Below are 24,380 nucleotides of genomic sequence, written 5' to 3'. Positions count from 1 at the left end.
GATGTGAAGCCAGCAAAATCCAGCTCCCCATGTTTCAGTGGGTTTCAAATTGATGTTAATCATGAGAATCTTGCTCTTAAAACTGTCCATGTGTTGGGTACGGGAAAGAGTGCTTGAAGGGTTCTGGAGTGTGGGCAGTCATATAATGAAATATTATCTAGACCTGTACAAAAAGGAATTAGTTTAGCTTCTTGTAAGGATGGTTACCTCATAAACCTCGTTCCATTTTGGATTGAGATTTTCTTTGATAGTCTTACTTTGGAACATCTGGTTACCAATGTAGAGAATGCCATATGGGTCAGATTTTCCTTTCACAAGTCCCTTCATGAACTTGTCCTTCCATTGCAGATCCTGAGCTTCAATGAAGTGTATTCTCAAAAGCCCCTAATAAAAGACGGAACACAATTTGTTAAATATAAAACTTCAGTAACATACACAACCCAGCAGAATAATTACAGAGTACAGTACTTTAAAGAGAGGTTACACGAAGAAGTTTTATTGAAGAATTCCAAGGATATCAGCTATCATGAATCCTTAATCACATAACAAATATGTAGACTTTTGATTCTCAGGAAGGAGGCAAGAGATCAAAGAAAGCGATTACATATGTCAATATTTGTATCAAGAGCTTTGCACAGAATGATTTTCATACCTTTTCCTCTTGCCATTATATTAAGTACATACGGTTTAACAGTGATCAGCAGAAATTAAAAAGTAAGCTATTGACCTTGATCTTCTCCTAATCTGTACTTCATGCACTCACTTTGACGATAGTTCACGAAACAAACAGTGTGGCAATCTTAGCTGAACATTCTTTCTCGCCACAATATACAATAAAAATGCCCCTGACTAAGATCAAATCCGCACAAACCTAGGTCTAAAAATCACATATATGGTTCATGCCAAACACATTTCTCTAGGCAAGGCAAAAAAGTGAGTGTCATGCTAATGGAATCCCATACACAAATCATTATGATTATAGACAAGTTTGTTAAAAGTTTATAATTTTGGAAATGTTTAATGGAAGATAAAATGGAATTTTGAAGGGGGTCTTGGAATCTCCTACAAATTCTATCTGACAACAGGTTTAAAATTTACTACAATCCTTTGAGGAAGTAATAAGCAGGATAAAAGGGAGACAATGGATATAATTTATTTGGATTTTCAGAAGGCGTTTGATAAGGTACCAAACATTAGGATGCTTAAGGTAAGAGCCCAGTGTTTGAGGTACTATATTAGGAGAAAGTGAAGACTGCAGATGCTGGAGATCAGAGTCAAGCGTGTGGTCCTGGAAAAGCATAGCAGGTCAGGCAGCATCTGAGAAGCAGGAGAATTGACATCTCGGGCAGCATGGATAGAGGACTAGCTAATCTACAGAATACAGAGAATTGGGATAAGGAGGGCAATTTACCTGTATAATCCCTCTGCTGATCCCGTCATTCTTACCACTTTCCATCGCACCAATTTTTGGGTCAATTGCAAACCTGGCTATAGTACATTCACTTTCCTCAACCAAGTCCTGAATATATATAAAATTAAAGTGGACTTAGCACTGATCCCCATGGCACTCCACTAATTGCCTTCCCAAAAACATCCATGTATCCATTAGTTGTCCACCACCCTTCATGACTAATTGTGGCAAGACTGCCAAGCTTCGACTTGATCCTTTGGTTGTGAAATCACTTAACTCTATCACTTGCTGCTGATACTGTTTGGCATGCTAGCCTGGTTTTGTCACTTTACCAGGTTGATACCTCATTTTTAGGTATGCCTGGTGTTGCTCTTGGCATGCCCTCCTACACTCCTTATTGAAGTGGGGCCGATCGCCTGGCTTAATGGTAATAGTAAAATGTGGGATTTGCCAGGATATGAGGTTGGAAGTTGCGTTGGAATACAAATCAACTGATGATGGTCCACAGCTTATTTTCAACTTAAAGATGGGACTTCATCTCCTCAAAGACTGTGCAGTGATCTTACCAATATTGGTAATGGACAGATGCAATCAGTCTATTCCTGATGAAGGGCTTTTGCCTGAAATGTCGATTTTCCTGCTCCTCGGATGCTGCCTGACCTGCTGTGTTTTTCCAGCACCACTCTGATCTAAACAGATGCAATCAGTCCATGAGGCAGATTGGTGAGGATAAAGTCAAATATGTTCCTCCCTCTTTTTGGTTCCAGCATCACCTGCTGCAGACCCGTCTAGTAGCTCCATCCTTTAGGACTCAGTCAGTGGTAGTGCTGTCAAGACAGTCTTGGTGATGGATATCAAACTTGCCACTTGATTGTCTTCTTGTACCATAGTGCAATTGTCAATCCTTGGATAAGCGCATGGATGATGATGGGGTAGTGTCGGGGGATGGGCTTAGAATAGTTTCTCAGGTCGGCGCAATATCGAGTGCCATAGGGCCTATTCTGCACTGTATTGTTAGCGAGTTTTGAGAAGATTTGTGTATGAGGTTGAGGTTCTGGATGTAGGTTTGCTCGCTGAGCTGGAAGGTTTATTTTCAGATGTTTCATCACCATACTAGGTAACATCTTCAGTGAGCCTCCGAATGAAGCACTGGGTGTGTAGCCCGCTTTCTATTTATGTGTTTGGGTTTCTTTGGGTTGGTGATGTCATTTCCTGTTCTTTTTCTCAGGGGGTGGTTAATGGGGTCCAAGTCAATGTGTTTGTTGATAGAGTTCCAGTTGGAATGCCATGCTTCAAGGAATTCTCGTGCGTGTCTGTTTGGCTTGTCCTAGAATGGATGTGTTGTCCCAGTCAAAGAGGTGTCCTCCCTTACCTGAATGTAGAGATACTAGTGAGAGAGGTTATGTCGTTTTGTAGCTAGTTTTCTGCCAGTTTGGCCAATGTAGTGTTTGTTACAGTTCTTGCACGGTATTTTGTAAATGACGTTAGGTTTGCTTATCCTTATATACAAATAAGGAAGAACACCACTTCGACTGAGACAACACATTCATCCTAGGACAAGCCAAACAGAGACATACACAAGAATTCCTTGAAGCATGGCATTCCAAACAGAACTCTATCAACAAACACATTGACTTGGTCACCATTTATCACCCCTGAGAAAAAGAACAGAAAATGACATCACCACAGGAAATGGCATCAACCCAAAGAAACCCAAAAACACAAACAGAAATCAGGAAGCATCAGGAGTGCTTTGTCCGGAGGCTCACTGAAGAGGTTACCTAGTACGGTGATGAAACGTCTGAAAGTGAACCTTCCAGCTCAGCAAGCTGTATTGTTCTATGTTCGCTTACACAGAATATATTCTGTCCCGTTATCAAGTGCTGTTCAACATGGAAAAACACAAATCCATCCATAACCTGACACCATGAGACTTCATCAGATCCAGAGTAAAGACTCTGAGCACAGCTCCCTTCCAACAGTATACTACTGTCCCTTCACCTTTCTGGGTCTGTCCTGCCAGTGGGACGGGGCACACCCAGGGATGGTGATTGTCGTGTCCCAGATATTTTGTGTAAGGAGAGTATGACTACATCAAGCTTTTTTTTGTCTAATCTATGAGCCAGCTCTCCCAATTCTGGCACTAGCCCCACATGTTAGTAAGGAGGAGTTTGCAGGGTTGACAGGACTATTGCTGTTAAGGATACCTTAGTTGATGCAAGATGATCCATCCGTTTACACTACTATTTTCCTTAGTAGATGGTACAAACTGAATGAAATAGTCTAGCAAGGCAGAGGACAGTTTCGAGTCAATCAGATTGCTGTGGATGGCTGTTTATTAGTGAATATTAGTGAATTAGAACAGTCTTCCCAACAATTGACAACGGTTTTCAAAATGTTCCCAATATTTACCACACTATGTTTTTTCCTTTCAATCTAATGTTATCCTTACCTTCCCTGGGTAACCATGGTTGGTTTATCCCCTTCCTAGAACCCTTCTTTTTCATTGGATATATCTTTGATGTGAGCCATTTTCTTACTGTCTGTCATTTTTCTTCAACTGCACTTGCTCCCAAATTCCTTTCCTAGTGGACTCTATAGAGCAGTACAGTCATTTCGTTTGTAATTACTTTTGTTTAAAGTTAGCTCATTTGTTCCAATCCAAATTCCTCCATCACAAAGTAAATGCTAAGTTCTACTGTATAATGGTCACTATTTCCTAGGGGATCTTTTACTCTGACATAATTTATTATATCTACCTCATTACAGATCATCTGATTCAAAACAGCCTGATCCCTAGCTGGACTCACAATACATTGTTCTAGGAAAGTGTCACAAATTCACACTATGAATTCACCCTCATGACTATCTTTGCCAATTTGACCATTTCAATCTATGTGAAGACAGCAAGTGCTATGGTTGCAACTCCTAGGACCTCTGAACACAAATTAAGGCTGAAACTCTAGCACAATACTGAATGAACACTACACTTTTGAAACACTGTCATGCTTTAAAACTAAAGTTTTGTTTGCCCTCACATTCTGACTAATAGATCCCATGACAATGTTTCAATGAAAAATAGGAGAGTTAATCCATTCAATACCCCTCAATCAACCTTACAAAATCAGATTATTTGGTCATTATCCATTGTTGAAGGCAAACTGCCTTCTGTGCTTCCTACATTACCATGGTGCCGACACTTCAAAAGTGTTTCATTAGCTGTAAAAAAACTTTGGAAAATCCTGTGATCGTGAAAGGCAAAATGCAAATCTTTCTATTTTGATAAAAAGTTCCAAGTGTGTAATTTTAAGCTTTCAAAGGCCTGAAAAAATTAGTGATAGTCAAGTCTGTGATCCATTTCAACTTCTTCAACCATCTCAATGAGTTTTATATCATCCACTTTTTAATGTAAATGTCTCAAACTAAATATTCTGGTTTGTCCAATAAAAAGATATAAATTACCAAAAGAAACCCACAATTTGTTTTGAAATTTTCCAAAGGGCTCCTGGAGGAAGCAAATGTTCACACCCAAGAGTAAACCCTGACAGACTGCAATGCCTTCCACATGAGATGTAATACACAAAAGTTTAGGCAAACCACTCTTAACTCCATTCATGAAATCAAATGATATTTTCACATTCTGCTACACTTCCAAAGCTCTGCACCACCACACTTTAGCCCAAGCAATTAATATTCATAAGTTTTCCTCATTGTTAACTGTATAGAAGGCCTTTTGGCTCATCATGCCTATCCTAACTCTGCTAGAACAATTGTCCTAACCAGTCAACACACAGATACTTACTTTTGGTACAGGAAAACGCAGTTCAGCCAGATGCACCTCATCAACCAGTGGTACTGTGATCCGATTGGGCAAAACCAGATAGTTGGAAATAATGTCAAGGATGATCGTATCTGACATGCCACTGAGGAAAAACGGAAATGTTAAACTTCCAACACAATACAAAATACATGCATTATTCCATTCAGAACACACTTGAAATTCATAATGATATTACCACAAGAAATTACAAATTCAAAACAATGAAAAGTCATCTGTATTCTGCACTCTCTTCTGCTACCTGAATACAGTTTCTATGTTAAGAGCTGCCTGTATAGCAAGCAAAACAACACTTTTCACCGTATCTCGGTACATGGGACAACAATAAAATCAATCAATCTGGAAAACTGGCCAGAATTTTAATACTTCATGCACTAAATACACAACAGGCACCTTTAACATCGATGAATTTCACCAGCCCCATATTCAAGAATGATGCCTGATTCTGTGCTCTATCTAGAACTTGCATACTTCTAGACCTTTCAGATGCCTAGACAGTGAACTTTTCTTTTGTTTGAAACTGCCACCAAATCAGAGACCAGCAGACAGTACAAGCAGGACAAGCCAACAGAAGCCAGATTGTGCAACTACGGACAACTGGGCAATGAGAAGCTAAGTTTTCTTTATGACCACACTATACTCATCCGTCCTTAGGCAGGAAAAGGATAAGAGAAGATACAAGTTTTCAAAATCATGAGTGATTGTTCAGAATAGGTGGAAAGCAACTATTCCCTGTCATGAGAGAATGGAGAACCAGAAGACAGTCTTGAAGAATTTTAAGAAAAAAGCAAATGTGAGGTAAAGAAAAATCCTTTTCACATGATGGATAGTTAGGATCTGGAATGCACTGCCTGGAAGTGTGTTGGAGGCAGGCTCAATTTTCTTAGGGACATTAGTAAATTATTTAAAATGAAAAAAATGTGCAGATTATGGGGTAAAGGCAGGAGAGTGGCACCAAGACAAAATGCTCAGAGTTAGTGAAGACATAAATGGGCCAAACAACTTCCATCTGCCCCACAACAACTCTATGATTTCTTTTAGCTTTCCAGCAACCCCCTATTAAGCTTGCTGAAAGTTTGCTTTTTTACACTCCAAATTTAACTGGTTTGTTTACTTTAAGTTCCTGTGACCAAACAGCAATTAAACTCAAGATGGCCTAAACCTCTGATAACATGACAAGTGGAACGTGTGCTCTTAAAGGTCTGGTTTTAAGTCCCACTTGTCACAGACATGTCAGAATATATCCAAACAAGTTGATTAAAAATAAACAGGCTCAAAGCAGATTTCTTTCCTAATTCAAGTTGCAGGTCCAAAAATACATAAGTTACTTTTAATGGAGGAGAATAAAAAAAAGGGGGGGGGGGTCGGACTGGAGGCCAATGGTAGGTCCACAAGCACAAGGGTGGGAATAGAAGTTGGTACAAATTAAGACATAAACACATTTGGATGATGTCAAGTTTGCCGAACATAGCAAATCAGGAATACACTGAACTATCAAGGCTTGAAGTAATAAGCGTCTATTATAGTAGATGAGACAAGTTGAGTGATGATATGGAGATGAAAATACATGGTCTTGTGACTATAAATACAAGACAAGAAGTGCATCTCAGGATCAAATATGGCACAAAGGCTGAGAACATTCTAACATATATTGGCTTAATTTCGGATTGTTGTCATTGTTGTCAGATGAAGTATTTAGTGAGAGGCTAGTAATTGGAAAGGAGTTTGAAAAAGATGGCTTCAGTCATTTTGCTGGTTGGGAATTCTTGCTCATCCAGTGCTGAACAACAGAGAATGTCAGCTTGAGACTTAAGTCAGTGACATTTGTGCCTCAAAGTTTGAGAATTGTAAGCCCAAGATCCACTCCAGGGCTTGAGCACATAAAATCAGTACTGGGTGCCATCAAGCACAGGTAAAAAATAATGAGGCACCTTCAAATGGATGTTGCTCATGGGAAGTATCTGGATAGAATTTAAAGGGTTAAGAATGGATCCTTGGGGGAACATTGGAGATAGTAGTGTAGGAGCAAGAACAGAAGCCATTGCAAGTGAATGTCTGGTGACAATTAGACAGCTGAGAATGGAACCAGTGGTCCCCACCCAGCTGGATGACACTAGATAAGTGCAGGAGGAAGATGATATGATCAACTATGTCAAAGACTGTGAACAAGTTGAGAAAGATGAAGTGGTTTCAGAATGATCCTTCACCGTACCCACCCACACCAATGCTTGACATACTACATTTATCTATTTCGCAAATTCTGAAGTGATACTTTGCACAGTCAGCGCACAGTGACTGAATATTTTGTTTCTCACTATTATGAGATTCACTATCACACTTGGTAATAGATCAACATTTTAACATTGAAACAAAGAACCTAATGTACCAGCTAGCTAGAACACCTTCAACTGATCCCTAAACAGAAATATACACAGACACATCTGTACTAGTCTAGATTAGAGTGGTGCTGGAAAAGCACAGCAGGTCAGTCAGCATCTGAAGAGCAGGAAAATCAATGTCTTGGGCAAAAGCCCTTCATTCCTGATGAAGGGCTTTTGCCCGAAACGTCGATTTACCTGCCCCTCGGATGCTGCCTGACCTGCTTTGCTTTTCCAGCACCACTCTAATCTAGACTGATTTCCAGCATCTGCCGTCCTTACTTTTGCCACATCTGTACTAGTGTTAAGACACGGGGTAAACCCTCCTGCTAAATTTAAACAACACAGAAAAGACTTTTCCTGTACAGTAATCTGTAAAACTTCGACTGGCCAAGAATATTTAAAGTAAAAAAAACAACTTTATTTCTTAAAGTATAACAGAGAATAATTAACTAACCACTACTCACCATTCCTTATTCTAACCTGTTACCTTCCCTTCTCGACTACTAGTCCGATAAAACTCCCAATTAAGATTTACAAAACAACACTTCTTATTTCAAAACCGGGCAGCTATATGTGTGGTGCCACAGGAGATGGCGGAGATACTAAATGAGTATTTTGCATCAGAGTGTACTGTGGAGAAGGACATGGAAGATATAAAACGTAGGGAAATATATGGTGACATCTTGAAAAATGTCCAAATGACAGAAGAGGTGCTGGATGTCCTGAAATGCATAAAGGTGGATAAATCCCCAGGACCTGATCAGGTGTACCCTAGAATTCTGTGAGAAGCGAGAGAACTGATTGCTGGGCCTCTTGCTGAGATATTTGTATCATCAATTGTCATAGGTGAGGTGCCGGAGACTGGAGGTTGGCTAACATGGTGCCACTGTTTAAGAAAGATGGTAAGGACAAGACAGGGAACTACAGACCAGTGAGCCTGACGTATGTGATGGGCAAGTTGTTGGAGGGAATCCTGAGGGACAGGATTTACGTGTATTTGGAAACGCAAGGACTGATTATGGATAGTGCCTTTGCGCGCGGGAGGTCATGTCTCACAAACATGATTGAATTTTGTGAAGTAGTAATAAAAAGGACTGATGAGGGCAGAGCGGTAGATGGGACCTACATAGACTCTAGTAAGACGTTCAACAAGGTTCCCCATGGCAGACTGGTTAGCAAGGTTAGATCTGATGGAATACAGAACTGGCTTGAAGGTAAAGATAGAGAGTGGTGGTGGAGGGTTGCCTTTCAGACTGGAAGCCTGTGATCAGGGGAGTGCCACAAGAATCAGAGCTGGGTCCACTACTTTGTCATTTATATAAATGATTTGGATATGAACACAGGAGGTATAGTTAGTAAATCGGAGGTATAGTGGACAGCAAAAGAGGTTACTTCAGAGTACAATGGGATGTTGATCAGATAGGCCAATGGGCTTAGGAGTGGCATATGGAGTTTAATTTACATAAATGCAAGGTGCTGAACAGTCGAAAAGCAAATCAGAGCAGGATTTATCCACTTAATGTAAAGTCCTAGGGAGCACTGCTCAACAAAGAGACCTTGGAGTGCAGGATCATAGTTCCTTCAAAGTGGAGTGGCAGATAGGTAGGATAGTGAAGAAAATGTTTGGTATACTTGCCTTTATTGGTCAGAGTATGGAGTATATGAGTCAAGATTGGAGTGATGCTGGAAAAGCACAGCACATCAGGCAGCATCCGAGGAGCAGGGAAATCGACATTTTGGGCAAAAGCGCTTCATCAGGAATGAGGCAGAGAGCCTCGGGGATAGAGAGATAAATGGGAAGGGGAGGGCTGGGGATGGCGCGGGGGGGGGTGAGGTGGTGGAAGGAGAAGGTGCCCGAGATGGATGGAGGTGGGGATGAGGTAATAGGTCAGAGAGGAGGGTGGAGTGGATAGGTGGGAAGGAAGATAGACGGTTGGGACAGGTCACGAGGACAGTGCTGAGCTGGAAATTGAAACTGGGGTAAGGCGGGGCGAGGGAAAATGAGGAAGTTGGTGAAGTCTACATTGATGCCATTGGTTGAAGGGTTCTGAGGGAGAAGAGGAGGCGTTCTTCCGCCAAGCGTCGGGTGGTTAGGGAGTAGCGATGGAGCAAGTCCTGCATCTCCATGTCCTTGGCAGTGTGGGAGGGGGGAGTTGAAACATTCGGCCACGGGATGGTGGGGTTGATTGGTGTGGGTGTCCCAGACATGTTATCTGAAGCGCTCTGCGAGTAGGTGGCCAGTCTCCCCAATGTACAGGAGACCGCATCAGGAGCAACCGATACAGTAAATGATGTGTGAAAGTTGAGGTGAAGCTTTGATGGATGTGGAAGGCTCCTTTGGGGCCTTAGACAGAGGTGGGTGGGGTGGAGGTGTGGGCATAGGTTTTACAATTCCTGCCGTGGCAGGGGAAGGTGCCAGGAGGGGAGGGTGGACTGTTAGGGGTGTGGACCTGATCAGGTATTCATGGAGGGAATGGTCTTTATGGGAAGCGAATAGGGGTGGGGAGGGAAATATCTCTCTGGTGGTGGGGTCAGTTTGTCAGTGGCAGAAATGTCAGCAGATGATGCAATGCATCTGGAGGTTGGTAGGGTGGAAGGTGACGACTAGGTGGGGTCCTGTCCTTGTTGGACCCACCCAAGTTCCACAAGTCTGACTACCCCGGCCGACCCATTATCTCAGCCTGCTACTACCCCACCTAGGGTGTGGGAGTCCAGAACTAGAGGGCATCGGTTTAGGGTGATGGGGTAAGATATAAAAGTGACCAGAGGGCAACTTTTTCACGCAGAGGGTAGTGCGTATATGGAATGAGCAGCCAGAGGAAGTGGTGGAGGCTGATACAATTACAGCATTTAAAAGACATCTAGATGGGTATATGAATAGGACAGGTTTGGAGGGATATGGGCCAAGTGCTGGCAAATGGGACTAGATTAGGTTAGGATATCTGATTGACATGGATGAATTGGACCGAAGGGTCTGTTTCCATGCTGTACTTCTCTATGACTATGTTCTAACTTATCAAACACCTTCTGAAAACCCAAATATATTATATGTACTGCTTTCCTTTATGTGTCCAGCTTGTAACTCAAAATATTCTACTGCACTTGTCAGATTCAATTTTCTCTTCATGATGCCACGATGATTCAGCTTGATCATTCTTTGTATTTCAAAATGCTCTGCTGCTACACCTTATCATATAATAGACTCTAACATACTCCCAAAAACAGGTGTTAAGCTAACTGGCCTATACGATACCTATTTTTTCTGTCCCCTTCCCTTTCTAAAACAACAGTGTTACATTGGAAGATTTCCAATTGTTTGAGACTTTTTCAGAATCAACTGATTCTGAGAAGATGATTATGTGTGCATCCACTATCTCTGCACATACTTACTTTAATATCCTAATATGGATCTCATCAAGTTCAGAGGACTTATCAGTCTTTAGCTCCATTAGTTTTCCAAACAATTTTTCTCTAATAATGGTTACTGTATTTACTTTTTCTCTTCCTTTTGTCCTAGCTCATTTATTACATGGCCAAACAAGTTCCCTCCCAATCTGTAAATCCTGGCACTAAATCTATTGCAGGCAGTAAGAACAGGAGTCTCTCCTGGTCAGACAAGCTTAATGTGGGTATATCATCCGATAACAGTCTGGTGAACAGTTCCAGAAAACTAACTATGGAAACAGACATAAGCATGTGCTTTGTCAGCCTTATATTTAAGTGAATCTAGGAAACATAGAACTTCGGAGAAGGACTAGTCACTGTGGCCCCTTGAATTTGTTCCACTGTTCGATATGATCATGGCTGATCCTCTACCTGAATGCCATATTTCCACTTCCTCTACATACTCCTTGATGCCTTTAATATGAAAAACATTCCAATCTCTTTCTTGAATATAATCAGTGACCTTGCCTCCACAGTCTTCTATGGTGGCAAATTCCACATTCTGGTCACTGAGTAAAGAAATGTTTTCTGGTTTCAGTCCTAAATGGCCTATTCCATATTCTGAGACTGTGACCTTGGCTCTAGAACTCCCCAAGCAGGGAAATCTCCTCCCTTCATCTAATCTGCCTAGCAATGTTAGAATTTTATAAGTTTTAGTCAGATTCCCTCTCATTCTTTTAAACTCTTTTGTTAACAACATTTTTGTTAATAAATACAGGATCAGTCGAACTAATCTGTCCTCATAGGACAGCCCTGCCTTCCCCAGTATTAGACAAGTGTATCTTTGCTTCATCCTCTCTACAGCAAGTATATCCTTTCTTCGGTGGGGAAGCTAAAATTGCACACAATACTCCAGGTGCGGTCTCATTAAGGCTCTGCATAACTGCACTAAGACATCCCTACTATGAACTCAAATCTCCTTGCAGTTAAGGCCGACATACCATTTGCCTTTTTAACTGCTTGTTGGATAGTGAGGACTGCAGATGCTGGAAAAGTCAGAGTCGATAAAGTTTGGCACTGGTATAAGCAAACGGGTCAGGCAGCATCTGAGGTGCAACAGAGTTGACATTTCTGGCATAACCCTTCGCTGGGACTGGGGAGGGGGAAGGGAGCTGAGAAATAAATAGGATGGCTGGAGTGGGGCTAGGGGAAAGGTAGATGGGATGGCAATGGGTGGGCAAAGGTAGGAGGTAATTGGGATAGGTCAGTGGGAAGTGTGGAGAGGATTGGAGGGAAGATAGAATGACAGATGGGTCAGGTCAAGAGGGCGGAGCAGAGTTGAAAGGTTGGATCTGGGATTGGGTGGGGGGGGGGGGGGGGTGGTGAGATCTGGAAACTGGTGAATTGGGCTGTGTGGTTGTAGGGTCCCGAGGCGGATGATGAGGTCTTCCTCCTCCAGTTTGTGGCTGTTGTTGTTTAGGCAGTGGAGGAGGCCCAGAATGGACATGTCATTGACAGAATGGGAGGGGGTGTTGTAATGGATGGCCGCAGGAAAGTGGGGTTGGTTGGTGTGTACGGGCAAGAACTGTTCCCTGAACCGTTCTGCACTCTATCTTCCCAATGTAGAGGAGACCACAGAGAGCAATGGATGCAGTAGATGAGGTTTGAGGAGATGCAAGCAAATCTCTGCCATATTTGGAATGATCCTTTGGAGCTTTGATTAGAGGTCAGAGGGGAGGTGTAGGCAGAGGTTTTGCACCTCTTACGGCGGTAGGGGAAGGAACCAGGTGTGGAGAGGGGGTTTGGTGGGGTGTGGACCTAACGAGGGAGTCTCATAGGGAGCAGTCCTTATGGAATGCAGATAGAGGTGGGGAGGAAAATATATTTTTGGAGGTGGGGTCTAATTGTAGGTGGTGAAAATGGCAAAAGGTGATACACTGGAGTTGGAGATTAGTGAAGTGGAATGTGACGACACGGGCATTCTATCCTTGTTGTGGTTTGGGAGAGGGGTTCGGGGGGGGGAATGGAGGATGTGTGATTTAGGGTATTGTTGATAATAGGAGAGGGGAGATTGCAATCCTGGAAGTAGGAAAACATTTGGGAAGTCCTGGAGTGAAATTGCTCATCCTGGAAGTAGATTTGGTGGAGGCAGAGGAATTAGGAATAAGGGATCGGATTTTTACAGCATTGCTGCCTCATGGCACCAGGGACCCAGGTTCAATTCCAGCCTTGTCTGTGTGGAATTTGTACATTCTCCCCATGTCTGCGCAGGCTTCCTCCCACAATTGAAAAATGTGCAGGTTAGTGAATTGCTCATGGGAAATTGCCCACAGTATTTAGGTTAGGTGCATTAGTCAAGGGAAATGTAGTGTTATTGGGGAATGGGTCTGGGTGGGATACGCTGAGGGTCGTTATGGACTTGCTGGGCCGAACAGCCTGTTCCCAAACTGTGGGGATTCTATGATTCCATGGAGGCTGAGGATGGAAGATCACCTGAGGTGATGAGATTGTCTTGGAGATGATGGTTGTTCAAATTGCTTGTTTACTTTCATTGACTGGTTTACAAGGACAGCCAGATTCCTTTGTTATTTTAACAAATATGGATGTACATCATTTAAATAATACTCTGACCTGATGTTATTCACACCAAAGTATATATCTCCACGTGCTGCAGCATCTGCCAAGTGCTTAAACACAATCAATTTGTCCAAGTTACCCTGAACCCTCCTTGCCTTCCTTACTCAGTATCCAAGCCTCTAGTTTAAGTGCAGGAGTATCAGTTAACACTGGAATATCTCAAAATACTTCATATTATATAATACTCTAAATGCATGACTGCATGTTGACTGTATCATATACGTTGTACTATAAACACTACTTGGGTATCTGAAATATTAATTACATTATAAATACCATTATCTGTAGGATAATCAAATCAAAAGACCTATCACAAATAAAAGAATTAGGAGGGTATCCATTTAGATGCTTGAGCCTGGTCCACTATTCAATAACATCAGAGTTGATCAAATAGTGGCCTGAACTCTACTTTCCAGCCTACCCTTGGACGCCGCTGATCATCAAGACCTATCCACTTTGCCTGCAAAATACTGTGACTCTACCTCTACTTCTCTCTGCAGGTGGTGTGTGCAGGTGCATGATCTTGACATACATTTGGCTCATCTCTGCCTTCAACAAGACCCACCCCTTATTTTAAAACAGTATTGCCCAGTTCTTGTATCACCCACAAGAGGAAACATCCTTTCAGTATCCACCCTGTGAAGTCCCTTCAGCATCCTGTATATTTCAATAATGGAGATAGCCTAATCTTTTCTTCTAGGATAACACTTTAATCTTAAGAATCCTAGTTTCCTTCGAACAGGAGACAGAGGGTGGCAGTACAGGGTTGTTGTTCAGACAAGAGGCCTGTGACCAATGGTATGCCTCAGGATTGGTGCTGGTTTCACTGTTGTTAGTCAAATAGAAATTGAGAAATAAATTTGTAAGGAGATCTTGTTATCTGTAAGAACAATAGGATGGTTACGTTTGGGGATTTTAACTTTCCAAACATAGACTGGGACTGCTATAGTGTTCAGGGTTTAGATGGAGAGGAACTTGTTAAGCATGTACAAGAAAGTTTTTTTGATCCAGTTTGTGGATGTACCTACTAGAGAAGGTGCAAAACTTGACCTCCTCTTAGGAAACAAGTCAGGGCAAGTCACAGGGGTGTCATTGCAGCAGCACTTTGGGGCCAGCAACCATAATTCTATTAGTTTTAAAATAGTGATAAAAAAGGATAAACCGGACATAAAAGGTCAAGTATTAAACTGGAGGGAGGACAATCTTGAGGGTATTAGGCAATAATTTTCAAAAGTTATTGGGGACGGATGTTTGCACGTAAACGGGACAGCTGGAAAATGGGAAGCCTTCAAAAATGCGATAACAAGATTCCAGACTTGGTATGGTTGCAAGGCCAGGCTGGTAGGTGCAGGGAATGCTGGATGACTAGAGAAATGGAGGTTTTGGTTAAGATGAAGAAGAAAGCATATGGCCATTATAGACAGCAGAGTTTAAGTGAATCCTTATAGCAGTACAAAGGCAGTAGCAGTATACTTAAGAGGGAAATCAGGAGGGCAAAAGGGGAACATGAGATAGCTTTGGCATAATTGGGTGAAGGCAAATCCAAAGGGATTTCATAAATACATTCTGACAAAAGGTAACGAGGGAGAGAATGGAGCCCCTCAAAAATCAGAAAGAAAGCCTACATGTGGAGCCACAGGAGATGGGGAAAGATACTAAACGAGTATTTTTCATCAGTGTTTATCGTGGAGAAGGGCATGGAAGATATAGAATGTGGGGAAATAGATGGTGACATCTTGAAAAATGTCTATGCTACAGAGGTGGTGCTGGATGTCTGAACATCCATAAAGGTGGAATAATTCCCAGGACCTGATCAGGTGTACCCTGGAACCCAGGGAACTGATTGCTGGACCCTTTGCTGAGATATTTGCATCATCAAAAGTCAGAGGTGAGGTGCCGGAAGATTGGACGTGGCTGACGTGGTGCCACTATTTAAGAGAGGTGGTAAGGACAAGCTAGGGAACTATACACTGGTGAGCTTGATATCAGTTGAGAGGGAGTTGTTGGAGGGAACTCCAAGGGACAGGATTTACATGTATATGGAAAGGCAAGGACTGATTAGAGATAGGCAGCATGGCTTTGAGCATGAAAAATCATGTCTCACTAACTTGATTGAGTTTTTAAAAAAAAAATAACAAAAAAGAGGATTGATGAGGACAGAGCAGTCACGTGATCTATATGGACTTCAATAGGGCATTCATCAAGAATCCTCATGATGAACTGGTTAGCAAGGTTAGATCACATGGAATACAGGAGAATGAGCCATTTGGATACAGAACTGACTGGAAGGTAGAAGAAAGAGGGTGGTGGTGGAGGGTTGCCTTTCAGACTGGAGGCCTGTGGCCAGTGGCGTGCCAAAAGGATCAGTGCTGGGTCCAGTGCTTTTCATAATTTATAGAAAATGATTTAAATGTAAACATAGGAGCTATAGTTAGTAAGTTTGCAGATGACACTAAAATTGAAGGTGTAGTAGACAGCAAAAGTTACCTCAGAGTACAATGGGATCTTGTTCAGATCGGCCAATGAGCTGAGGAGTGGCAGATGAAATTTAATTTAGATAAATGTGAGGTGGTGAATTTTGGAAAAGCAGATCAGAGCAGGACTTATACACTTAATGGCAAGGTCCTGGGTAGTGTTGCTGAACAAAGACCTTGGAGTGCAGGTTCATAGTTCCTTGAATGTAGAATCACAGGTAGATAGGATAATGAAGGCAGCGTTTGGTATGTTTTCCTTTATTGGTCAAAGCATTGAGTATAGGAAGTTAGGAGCTCATGTTGTGGCTGTACAAGACATTGGTTAGGCCATTTTTGGAATACTGTGTGCAATTCTGGTCTCCCTCACATCAGAAGGATGTTGAGAGACTTGAAAGGGTTCAGAAAAGATTTACAAGGATGTTGTCAGGATTGATGGTCTTAAGCTATAGGGAGGGGCTGAACTGGCTGGGGCTGTTTTCCCTGGAGCGTCGGAGGCTGAGGGGTGACTTTATACAGTTTTATAAAATCATGAGGGGCATGAATAGGGTAAATAGACAAGGTCTTTTGTCTAGGGTGGGGGAGTTCAGAATTAAAGGGCATAGGTTTATGGTGAGAGGGGAAAGATTTACAAGGGGCCAAAGGGACAACTTTTCCACAAAGAGAGTGGTGCTTATATGGAATGAGCTGCCAGAGGAAATGGTGGAGGTTGGGACAATTACAACATTTAAAAAGCATCTGGATGGGTATACGAATATGAAGTGTTTAGAAGGACATGGGCCAAGCACTGGTAAATGGGACTAGATTGGTTTTGGATAACTGGTCAGCATTGACGAGTTGGACTGAAGGATCTGTTTCTGTAATGTACATCTCTATGACTCTATTTATATAAAGGATTTGGATGAGAATATAGGAGACATGGTTACTAAGTTTGTGGATGACACTAAAAATGGTGGTATAGCAGACAGTGAAGAATGTTATCTTAGAGGACAATGAGATCTTGATTAACTGGGCCAGTGAGCTGAGGAATGGCAGATGGCGTTTAATTCATGTGCGAGATGTTTTGGCAATACAAATCGGGACAGGACTTTAATACAGTTAAAGTGTTAGGGCCCTGGGAATGTTGGTGAACAGAGATACCTGGGTGTACATTGTTCCTTGACATAGTGTCACAGGTAGACAGAATGGTGAAGGTGGTATATGACATTGATCAGAGCATCGAGTACAGGAGCTGGGATATCATGTTGCGGCTGTACGACACATTGGTGAGGCTACATTTGGAGCACAGAGTACAATTCTGGTCACCCTACGACTGGAAGGTTCTTAGTAAACTGGACAGACTGCAGAAGAGATTTACAAGGATGTTACCAAGACTGGAGGGTTAAGTTAGAAGGAGAGGCTGGGACTTTTCTTTCTTTCTCCCCCCCGCCAGAGTGTAGGATGCTAAGAGAGGGCATTATAAAAGGTTTATAAAATCATAAGGGGCAAAAATAATGTGAATGGCCAATGTCTTTTCCCCAGGGTAAGGGAGTCTAAAACTAGAGGCATTGATTTAAGGTGAGAGAGAAAAGATTTAAAAGGGACCTGAGGAGCAAATTTTTCATACAGAGGGTGGTATTTGCAGAGGAACCTCGATTATCCAAAGTACACGTGAGGAATATTTCACTCAGTTGATCAAAACTGGTCAATTAAATGCTGGATAACATAGTTAGCCAAGCATTGGGATCTTGCAATCTTGTTTGGATAATCTGAAATTCGATTAATCAGATGCTGGATAATCAAGGTTCCTCTGTATATGGAATGAGCTTCCACAGGAAGTGTCAGAGGCGAGTACAGTTGTAACACTTAAAAGACATTTGGAGAGGTACGTGGATAGGCAAGGTTTAGAGGACATGGACCAAATGGGACTCGTTTAGATTAGGAAACCTGGTTGACATAGACGGGTTGGGCCAAAGGGTCGGTTTCTCTGCTGTATGATGATGCCGGTGCCAACCATGTTGCTATTCTGACCTAATCCAATCTGCCTGCACATGGTTCACATTCTTCCAATTCCCTCCCTGTTCAGGAATCTTAATGTCTCTTAAAAGCTGCTATTGTGTTTGTTTTTTACCATCTCCCCTGGCAGCACATTCCAGGCATGCAGCCCACTGTATAAAAAAAACCATGTCTCACAAACCTCCTTTAAACTTGCCACCTGTCACCTTAAACCTATGCCCCCGAGTATTTGATAATTCAACTCTGAGGAAAAAAAAAAGAGAGAGTCCGACTATGCATCCTATCCATGTCTCAATTTTTTTATACTTCTATCAGGTCGCCCCCAGTCGCTGATGCTCTAGCAAAATGTTAATGGAACATATCCCCAAAATATAATTGCTTGCTTTGGTATGGGGAAAAATCTCTTCACCCAGACAGAGGTGAGCCTGTGGAATTCTCTGCCCGAGAAAGTGATTGACTTGAAAACACAATGTTTTCCACAAGGGATCAAAGGGTATGTGAAGAAAGCTGGGGAACTAAATGCAGAGTCCGACGATCAATTATGATTATACTGAATGAGAGCATGCTCGGAGGGCCAAAAGGCCTACACTTGTTCCTATTTTCTATGTATTATTCTGGTGAATTTTCATTATGATCCTTTCAAGTTTTATGCACGTTTCCTGACGTTGAGAGCTTGAAATTGAACACAGTACTTCAGATGGCGTCTGACGAGGGCTCATTCTCCTAGAGATAAAAGTAAATAATCCATTAGCTCTGTTGGATTACTTTTTGTACTTATTTTTAAATTCTTCGGATGTAGGCATTGAATAATTAAGTGCCAGACTCATAGCTATCAGACAGTGGTGAAGCATGTTTTTGAACCACTGCAAGTATAGGGGTTTGGTACAAATAAGTGATCTAGCATTGCAGACACAGATAAAGAGTTAATCCAATTGCTGACAATTAGTCACATATAGGACTAATCAGACAAAAATAACTTTCTTCTCTGTAGTGAACCAGCTATTATGTTGTTAAATGTAATCACATCCCTCCTCTGACATGGATTCCAAAACTGCACACAAAATTTTAGCTGTGGCCTAACCAATATTTTCTCCAGTCTCAGCCTAACCTCCCTGCAATTAAACTCAATGTCTCAGCTAACAAGTGAAAGTATATCATATGCCTTCTTAACCACTTTATCCACTTGTGTTGCATTAACTTGTATTCTCCTGAGTTTAGAAAGTTAAGCATGGTTGATAGACTATTAACTTAATCACTACGGTCCCACTCTACGCAGTATTTTTTAATAATTTATGTACATGGAGGCCTAAAGCCCTTTGCTTCTCCAGTTTTTATTCCAAAGTTATTCCAGTTTGTCATTCAAAAATCTAGCATTATTATTAATGATGAAAAACATCAGAGTACAAGTAGTTTGAGGGCGTGTCTACAACTGCTGGTAACATGCTTGTGCTTTGTAGAAATTGAAAAACTAGAATTACTGCATTTTTGTTTCAGAAAGGATTGGTCTGAGATTGTGACAATTAAAAGGCTGCAAATGTGGGATTTGCTAAATAAAGTGCTTTGCAAGAGATGATGTTTGTTTCAATTTCAGGTTTATTTTAATTCAAATAAACTTTAAAGTGAAACAATGACATCCTCTCTTACTAAGTACCTTATTTATAAGCTGTCTATTTCATTTAGATGAGTGATATTGCAGTACAGAATTATAAGATTACAGTAATACTGTACACAAGATTGATTTAATCAGTCAGTTCAGCCGGTAAATTACAGAATAAAAAGAATAGCCTTAAATATCACTCTCACCAAGCCTTCACCCGGGTCCTTTTGAATATATTACCACAATCTGGCACTTCATTTTCCATTTTCTTTTGTAAAAATTAGTTATTTTTATCTAACTATTCTTTGATTCCAGGCCACACAGCATTCTATCTTAAAAGTATCAACAAGAGTTTTGAAAAGAACACCTTCATCAAAAGAGTTCTTTAACATCTAACATCTAAATATTTTCACCTGCAGAAAGAAACATAGGAGACAATTTTTAGCTGCTTCCCTTTTGTCTGACAATTTGCAGTGAGTAAAAGTAAATTGCTTGGAGGGGAGACACCTCGCCTGTTCCATGAGGATCACCCAATGCAATTGTCAGGTGGATACAAGAGCTCTATGACCCCACTTTACTTTGACAAATCGGTGGAAGGACCTCCACTCTCTCACACTGGAAAATCCTACTGGATAATGAGCAGCCTCTCTGGTGTTCAAAAGACCACAGGTGCCTGTTTCAAATAGCCCTGTCTCTTTTGTTTTTAAAAGAGCCAATAGAATGAGGAATGCTCCATATGAGAAGAGTTGGTTACAGCCAACATTCCTAATTCATGATATAATCAGAATAGAACTATATATTACTGTAAAGATGGTATGACTTAGCATTTATACAGCATCACATTAAACTTATAGAATATTGCAACAGGTTTCAGAAGGGCAATACCGAACAAACTTGATAGAAGATATGCTGGTACAGATGATCAATATGGTCAAGGAGATAAGGTTTTAAGAAGCATTGCGAAAGGAGGAAAAGAGATAGCAAGGCAGGAATATTTAAGAAGGAACTTCCACAGCTCTGGACCTAGTCAGGTGAATGGCTGCTCTGAGGAGGGGCAACAGAGAAAAGAAATAGCATGACTTGGTATTAATAAGAAAACAGACTGAGCATTGTTGAGAAAGGAACCCGGAAGTGGCTTTTAATTAAATTAATTCATGATATACGTGTTCCTTCTTTAAGACACTCTATACTCCCACAAAGCATTTTGTAATGTTTTACTGCATTAATATGGATGAATCTTGTTGTTATAGGTTTGGACTGATCTGGCCAAAAAAATCACCTTCACCATTTATACAGCACTTGTTAGCATGGTAAAATACCCAAGCTGGTTCAAAAGAATATTTCTGTTGAAAGGCATCATTGAGACATACATCAAGAGATCCTGGAACAGGTTAACAAAAGTTTGGTCAAGAAAGTGAATTTCCCCTTCAAAAATAAATTAATCTGAAAATCTAAGACTAGCAATGATGGGTAAAGGGAATCAGGCTTGTCCAAGATACTGGAATTGAAGGAATGAATAGATCACAGCAGGCTGAATGACTGGAAAACGTTGTGGAAATCATCACAGTCAAATAGACTGAACAGTCTCCTTCAGTGCTGTAAATGGATTGTAATGGGGATACCAAATGACTTTAAGTGCTGTAATTTATGAGAAACAAATTGCACTGTGTTCAGTAATGGAGGCAGCCAGCACTATCTTCTCAAATTAATGCTAGAGAGTGAATTGTTAGATGTACTGGATATATATCCTTAGTTTAACCTCGTTTGCATGCTATATTGTTTCTTTTTTAATTTGTTCATGGAATGTAGATTTGCTGGCTAGGTCAAAACTTATTGTCTATTCCTAGTTGACCAGAATAGATTAGGCTCAAAACATTGATTCTCCTGCTCCTCAGATGCTGCCTGACTGGCTGTGCTTTTCCAGCATGACACTATTTGACACTGATCTCCAATATCTGCAGTCCTCACTTTCTCCTGCCTGGCACATATATTGCATTATTTTGTACTTTGTATTGCTTTATTATTATACTTTATAACATTACATGATTTGCCTAGATTTATCATTTTCATCTGCAGCTCTGTGAACTACAGATTTCTCATTCCATCTAATCTGGCCGAGTTGGGCAAAATGAGGATCAAAACTCTGATCAGTTTTTGTGGACTTCATTGCTCGGTTCAATCTTCATACTATCAAAAAAAAGGAAGCTAAGTAAACACAAGGCAAGATCCCAGGTTTAGATCCCATTATATGTTTTAAATTAACTAACATTATCCAGGATGGTAGAAAGACTACCTCATTTGCTTGCACCCAGTTCTACAGTGAAGAAACTTGATCAAGATATGATCAAGTTGTGACATACATTTTCGGGACAGAAGCGGATGTGAATTGCTGAAGTATAATGTAGCATTCCAACCTATTATCCACTCTGGCAGTCGATCCTTTGACCTATTTCAATGATTTAGATATGGGGATTAAATGTAATATTTTCAAGTTTGCAAATGACACAACTAACCAATGTGAGGGCTGTGAGGGGTTCAGTCCTGCAAAAGTGCTTCTCAGGGAGAGGTCGACTGAATGAGCAAAAGTTTAACAGACATAATGTGGAGATGAGGTTATCGACTTTGGTAAGACAAAGCAAAATACAGAGCATATCTTAAATGGGAAACGTTGAACTTACAATCAGAGAATCACTATGGCATGGAAGCAGGCTATTCAGACCATTGAATCTACATTGCTCTTCCAAAGAGCATCCCCATGGGGACTGACTCCATCCTTGTAACCCCATATTTCCAATGGTTAATCCAACTAGCCTGCACATCCCTGGACACTTTGGGCAATTTAGTATGACCAATGCACTTAAACTGCACATCTTCAGACTGTGGGAGGAAACCCACGCAAACACAGAGAATGCGCAAACTCTGAGACAGTTGCCAGAGGCGGGAATCAAACCCAGATCCCTGCTGCTAATCACTGAATCACCATGCCGCCCTCAAGCCATGATCTCAGTGAATGATGGAGTGAGTTCATAGGGCTGAATGACTTATTCTTGTTCCTATTCCTTATGTTTCATTCTTTTGTTCCAGTCAATTTCATCAAGTTTTAGACCAGATGCCATTTTAGCTCATTAAATCAACTCAGAACAAAATGAAAACAAATTTGGTTTTAACTGAGACGGGGAAAGAGTGATTGGTTAGATGATTTTAAGGGGGGGGGGGGGTGGAGCCAAAATACAGCTTAAAAATGGAGGATAGACAGCTCAATATACAGGGAAACAAAGTGTTCAGTAAACATAGGGAAGGAGAAAAAGGTAGCTGGTGTGGTTGCACTGAATAGGGAAGACACTTAACTTTTTGAAATTGAGAAGGTCCTTTAAGCACCAATGACAAAATCTGTTTGGATAGAGTTGAGAAGCAAAACGACAATCATTGTAATAATTTAGAGATGGTGCAGAAAATCTATGCAGAAATCAGATAACTAGCATGATGATATGGAGGGATTTTAATTCCTCAAACATCAGTAAAGATAAGGAAGGGATGAAATTTCTGAAGCACATTCAGGATAAGAACACAACAAGATCTGGACAATATCCAGACTTGGCCTGACAGGTGGCAAGTAATATTCACACCATACAAATGCCAGGCTATGATCATCACCAATAAAGAGACATTGCCCTTTGCATTCAGCGGTATTCCCATCACCAAATCTCTCACTATCAACATCTTGGGGGGTTACCAGTGACTAGAAACTTAATTGAACTTGCCACAAACATAGTGGCTACAAAAGCAAGTCAGAGGCTAGGCTTACTGTGGTGAGTAACTCACATCCTGATTCCCAGAAACTGTCCATAACCTACAAGGCACAAGTCAGGAGTGTGATGGAATACTCCCCACTTGTTTGGATGGGTGCAGCTCCAACAACACAAGTAGTTTGATAACATTCAGAACAAATCAACCCACTTGACTAGCACTACATCCACAAAAATCCACTCCTAACACTACCGCCGACATTCAGCAGCAGCTATGTGCAATATCTACACACACGATGCATTGTAGAAATTCCTCAAAATCCTTTTTCAGCACCTTCTAAATCCATGACCACACATGGGAAATCCACCACCTTCAAATTTCCGTCCAAGCCACTCAATATCCTGTTTTGGAAATGGATCACTATTCCTTCACTGTCACTGAGTCAAAATTCTGGAATTCCCTCACTACTGGCACTGTGGGTCAACCCATAGCAGGTGGACTGCAGCAGTTCAACAAGGCAGCTCATCACCATCTTCTCAAATGGCAACTAGAGACAGGCAGTAAATGCTAGCCAGTCAGTGATGCACACAACTAACAAATGAATGAAAAAAAGGAGAACCTTCCTTGACCAGTACGGTCCCATAAGAGGCATTATTGGATCTGGTGAAAAACAAGTTAAGCCAAGTGGAACCGAGTGAACAAGGGGAACACTGGGTAAGAGTGATCTTTGCATCATAAGATTTAGAATAGCAATGGAGAACAGCAAAATGCAATCTCTTATTCAACTTCTAACTTGAAAGACTAACCCGAATGGGATGAGAAAAGACTTAGCCAAGCTAAAATGGAAACAGAGACTGAAAATAGAAATAGTAAAAGGAGCAATGAGTTATCTTTAAAGAGAAGGTGGTTCAGATACAGG

The 24,380-nt window shown here is 41.3% G+C and overlaps 1 protein-coding gene across 3 annotated transcripts in view; it reads right to left on the bottom strand.

Moving 5' to 3' along the window:
* The window catches only part of esyt2b (extended synaptotagmin-like protein 2b), a 228,597-nt gene that overhangs the window by 46,475 nt on the left and 157,742 nt on the right, over window positions 1–24,380 (bottom strand). For all 3 annotated transcript variants that reach the window (XM_072576195.1, XM_072576196.1, XM_072576197.1), the window contains exons 8-9: window positions 5,214–5,334; window positions 208–384 (exon numbers count right to left, since the gene is read on the bottom strand). In XM_072576195.1, the coding sequence (XP_072432296.1) occupies window positions 208–384; window positions 5,214–5,334 (298 nt within the window). The remainder of the gene's footprint in view (window positions 1–207; window positions 385–5,213; window positions 5,335–24,380) is intronic.

The sequence above is a fragment of the Chiloscyllium punctatum genome, chromosome 8, assembly GCF_047496795.1.
Source record: "Chiloscyllium punctatum isolate Juve2018m chromosome 8, sChiPun1.3, whole genome shotgun sequence".
In the NCBI taxonomy this organism is placed as follows: Eukaryota; Metazoa; Chordata; class Chondrichthyes; order Orectolobiformes; family Hemiscylliidae; genus Chiloscyllium; species Chiloscyllium punctatum.
The sequence above is the reverse complement of the archived record's forward strand: the minus strand, read 5'-3'. Positions and strand labels throughout refer to the sequence as shown.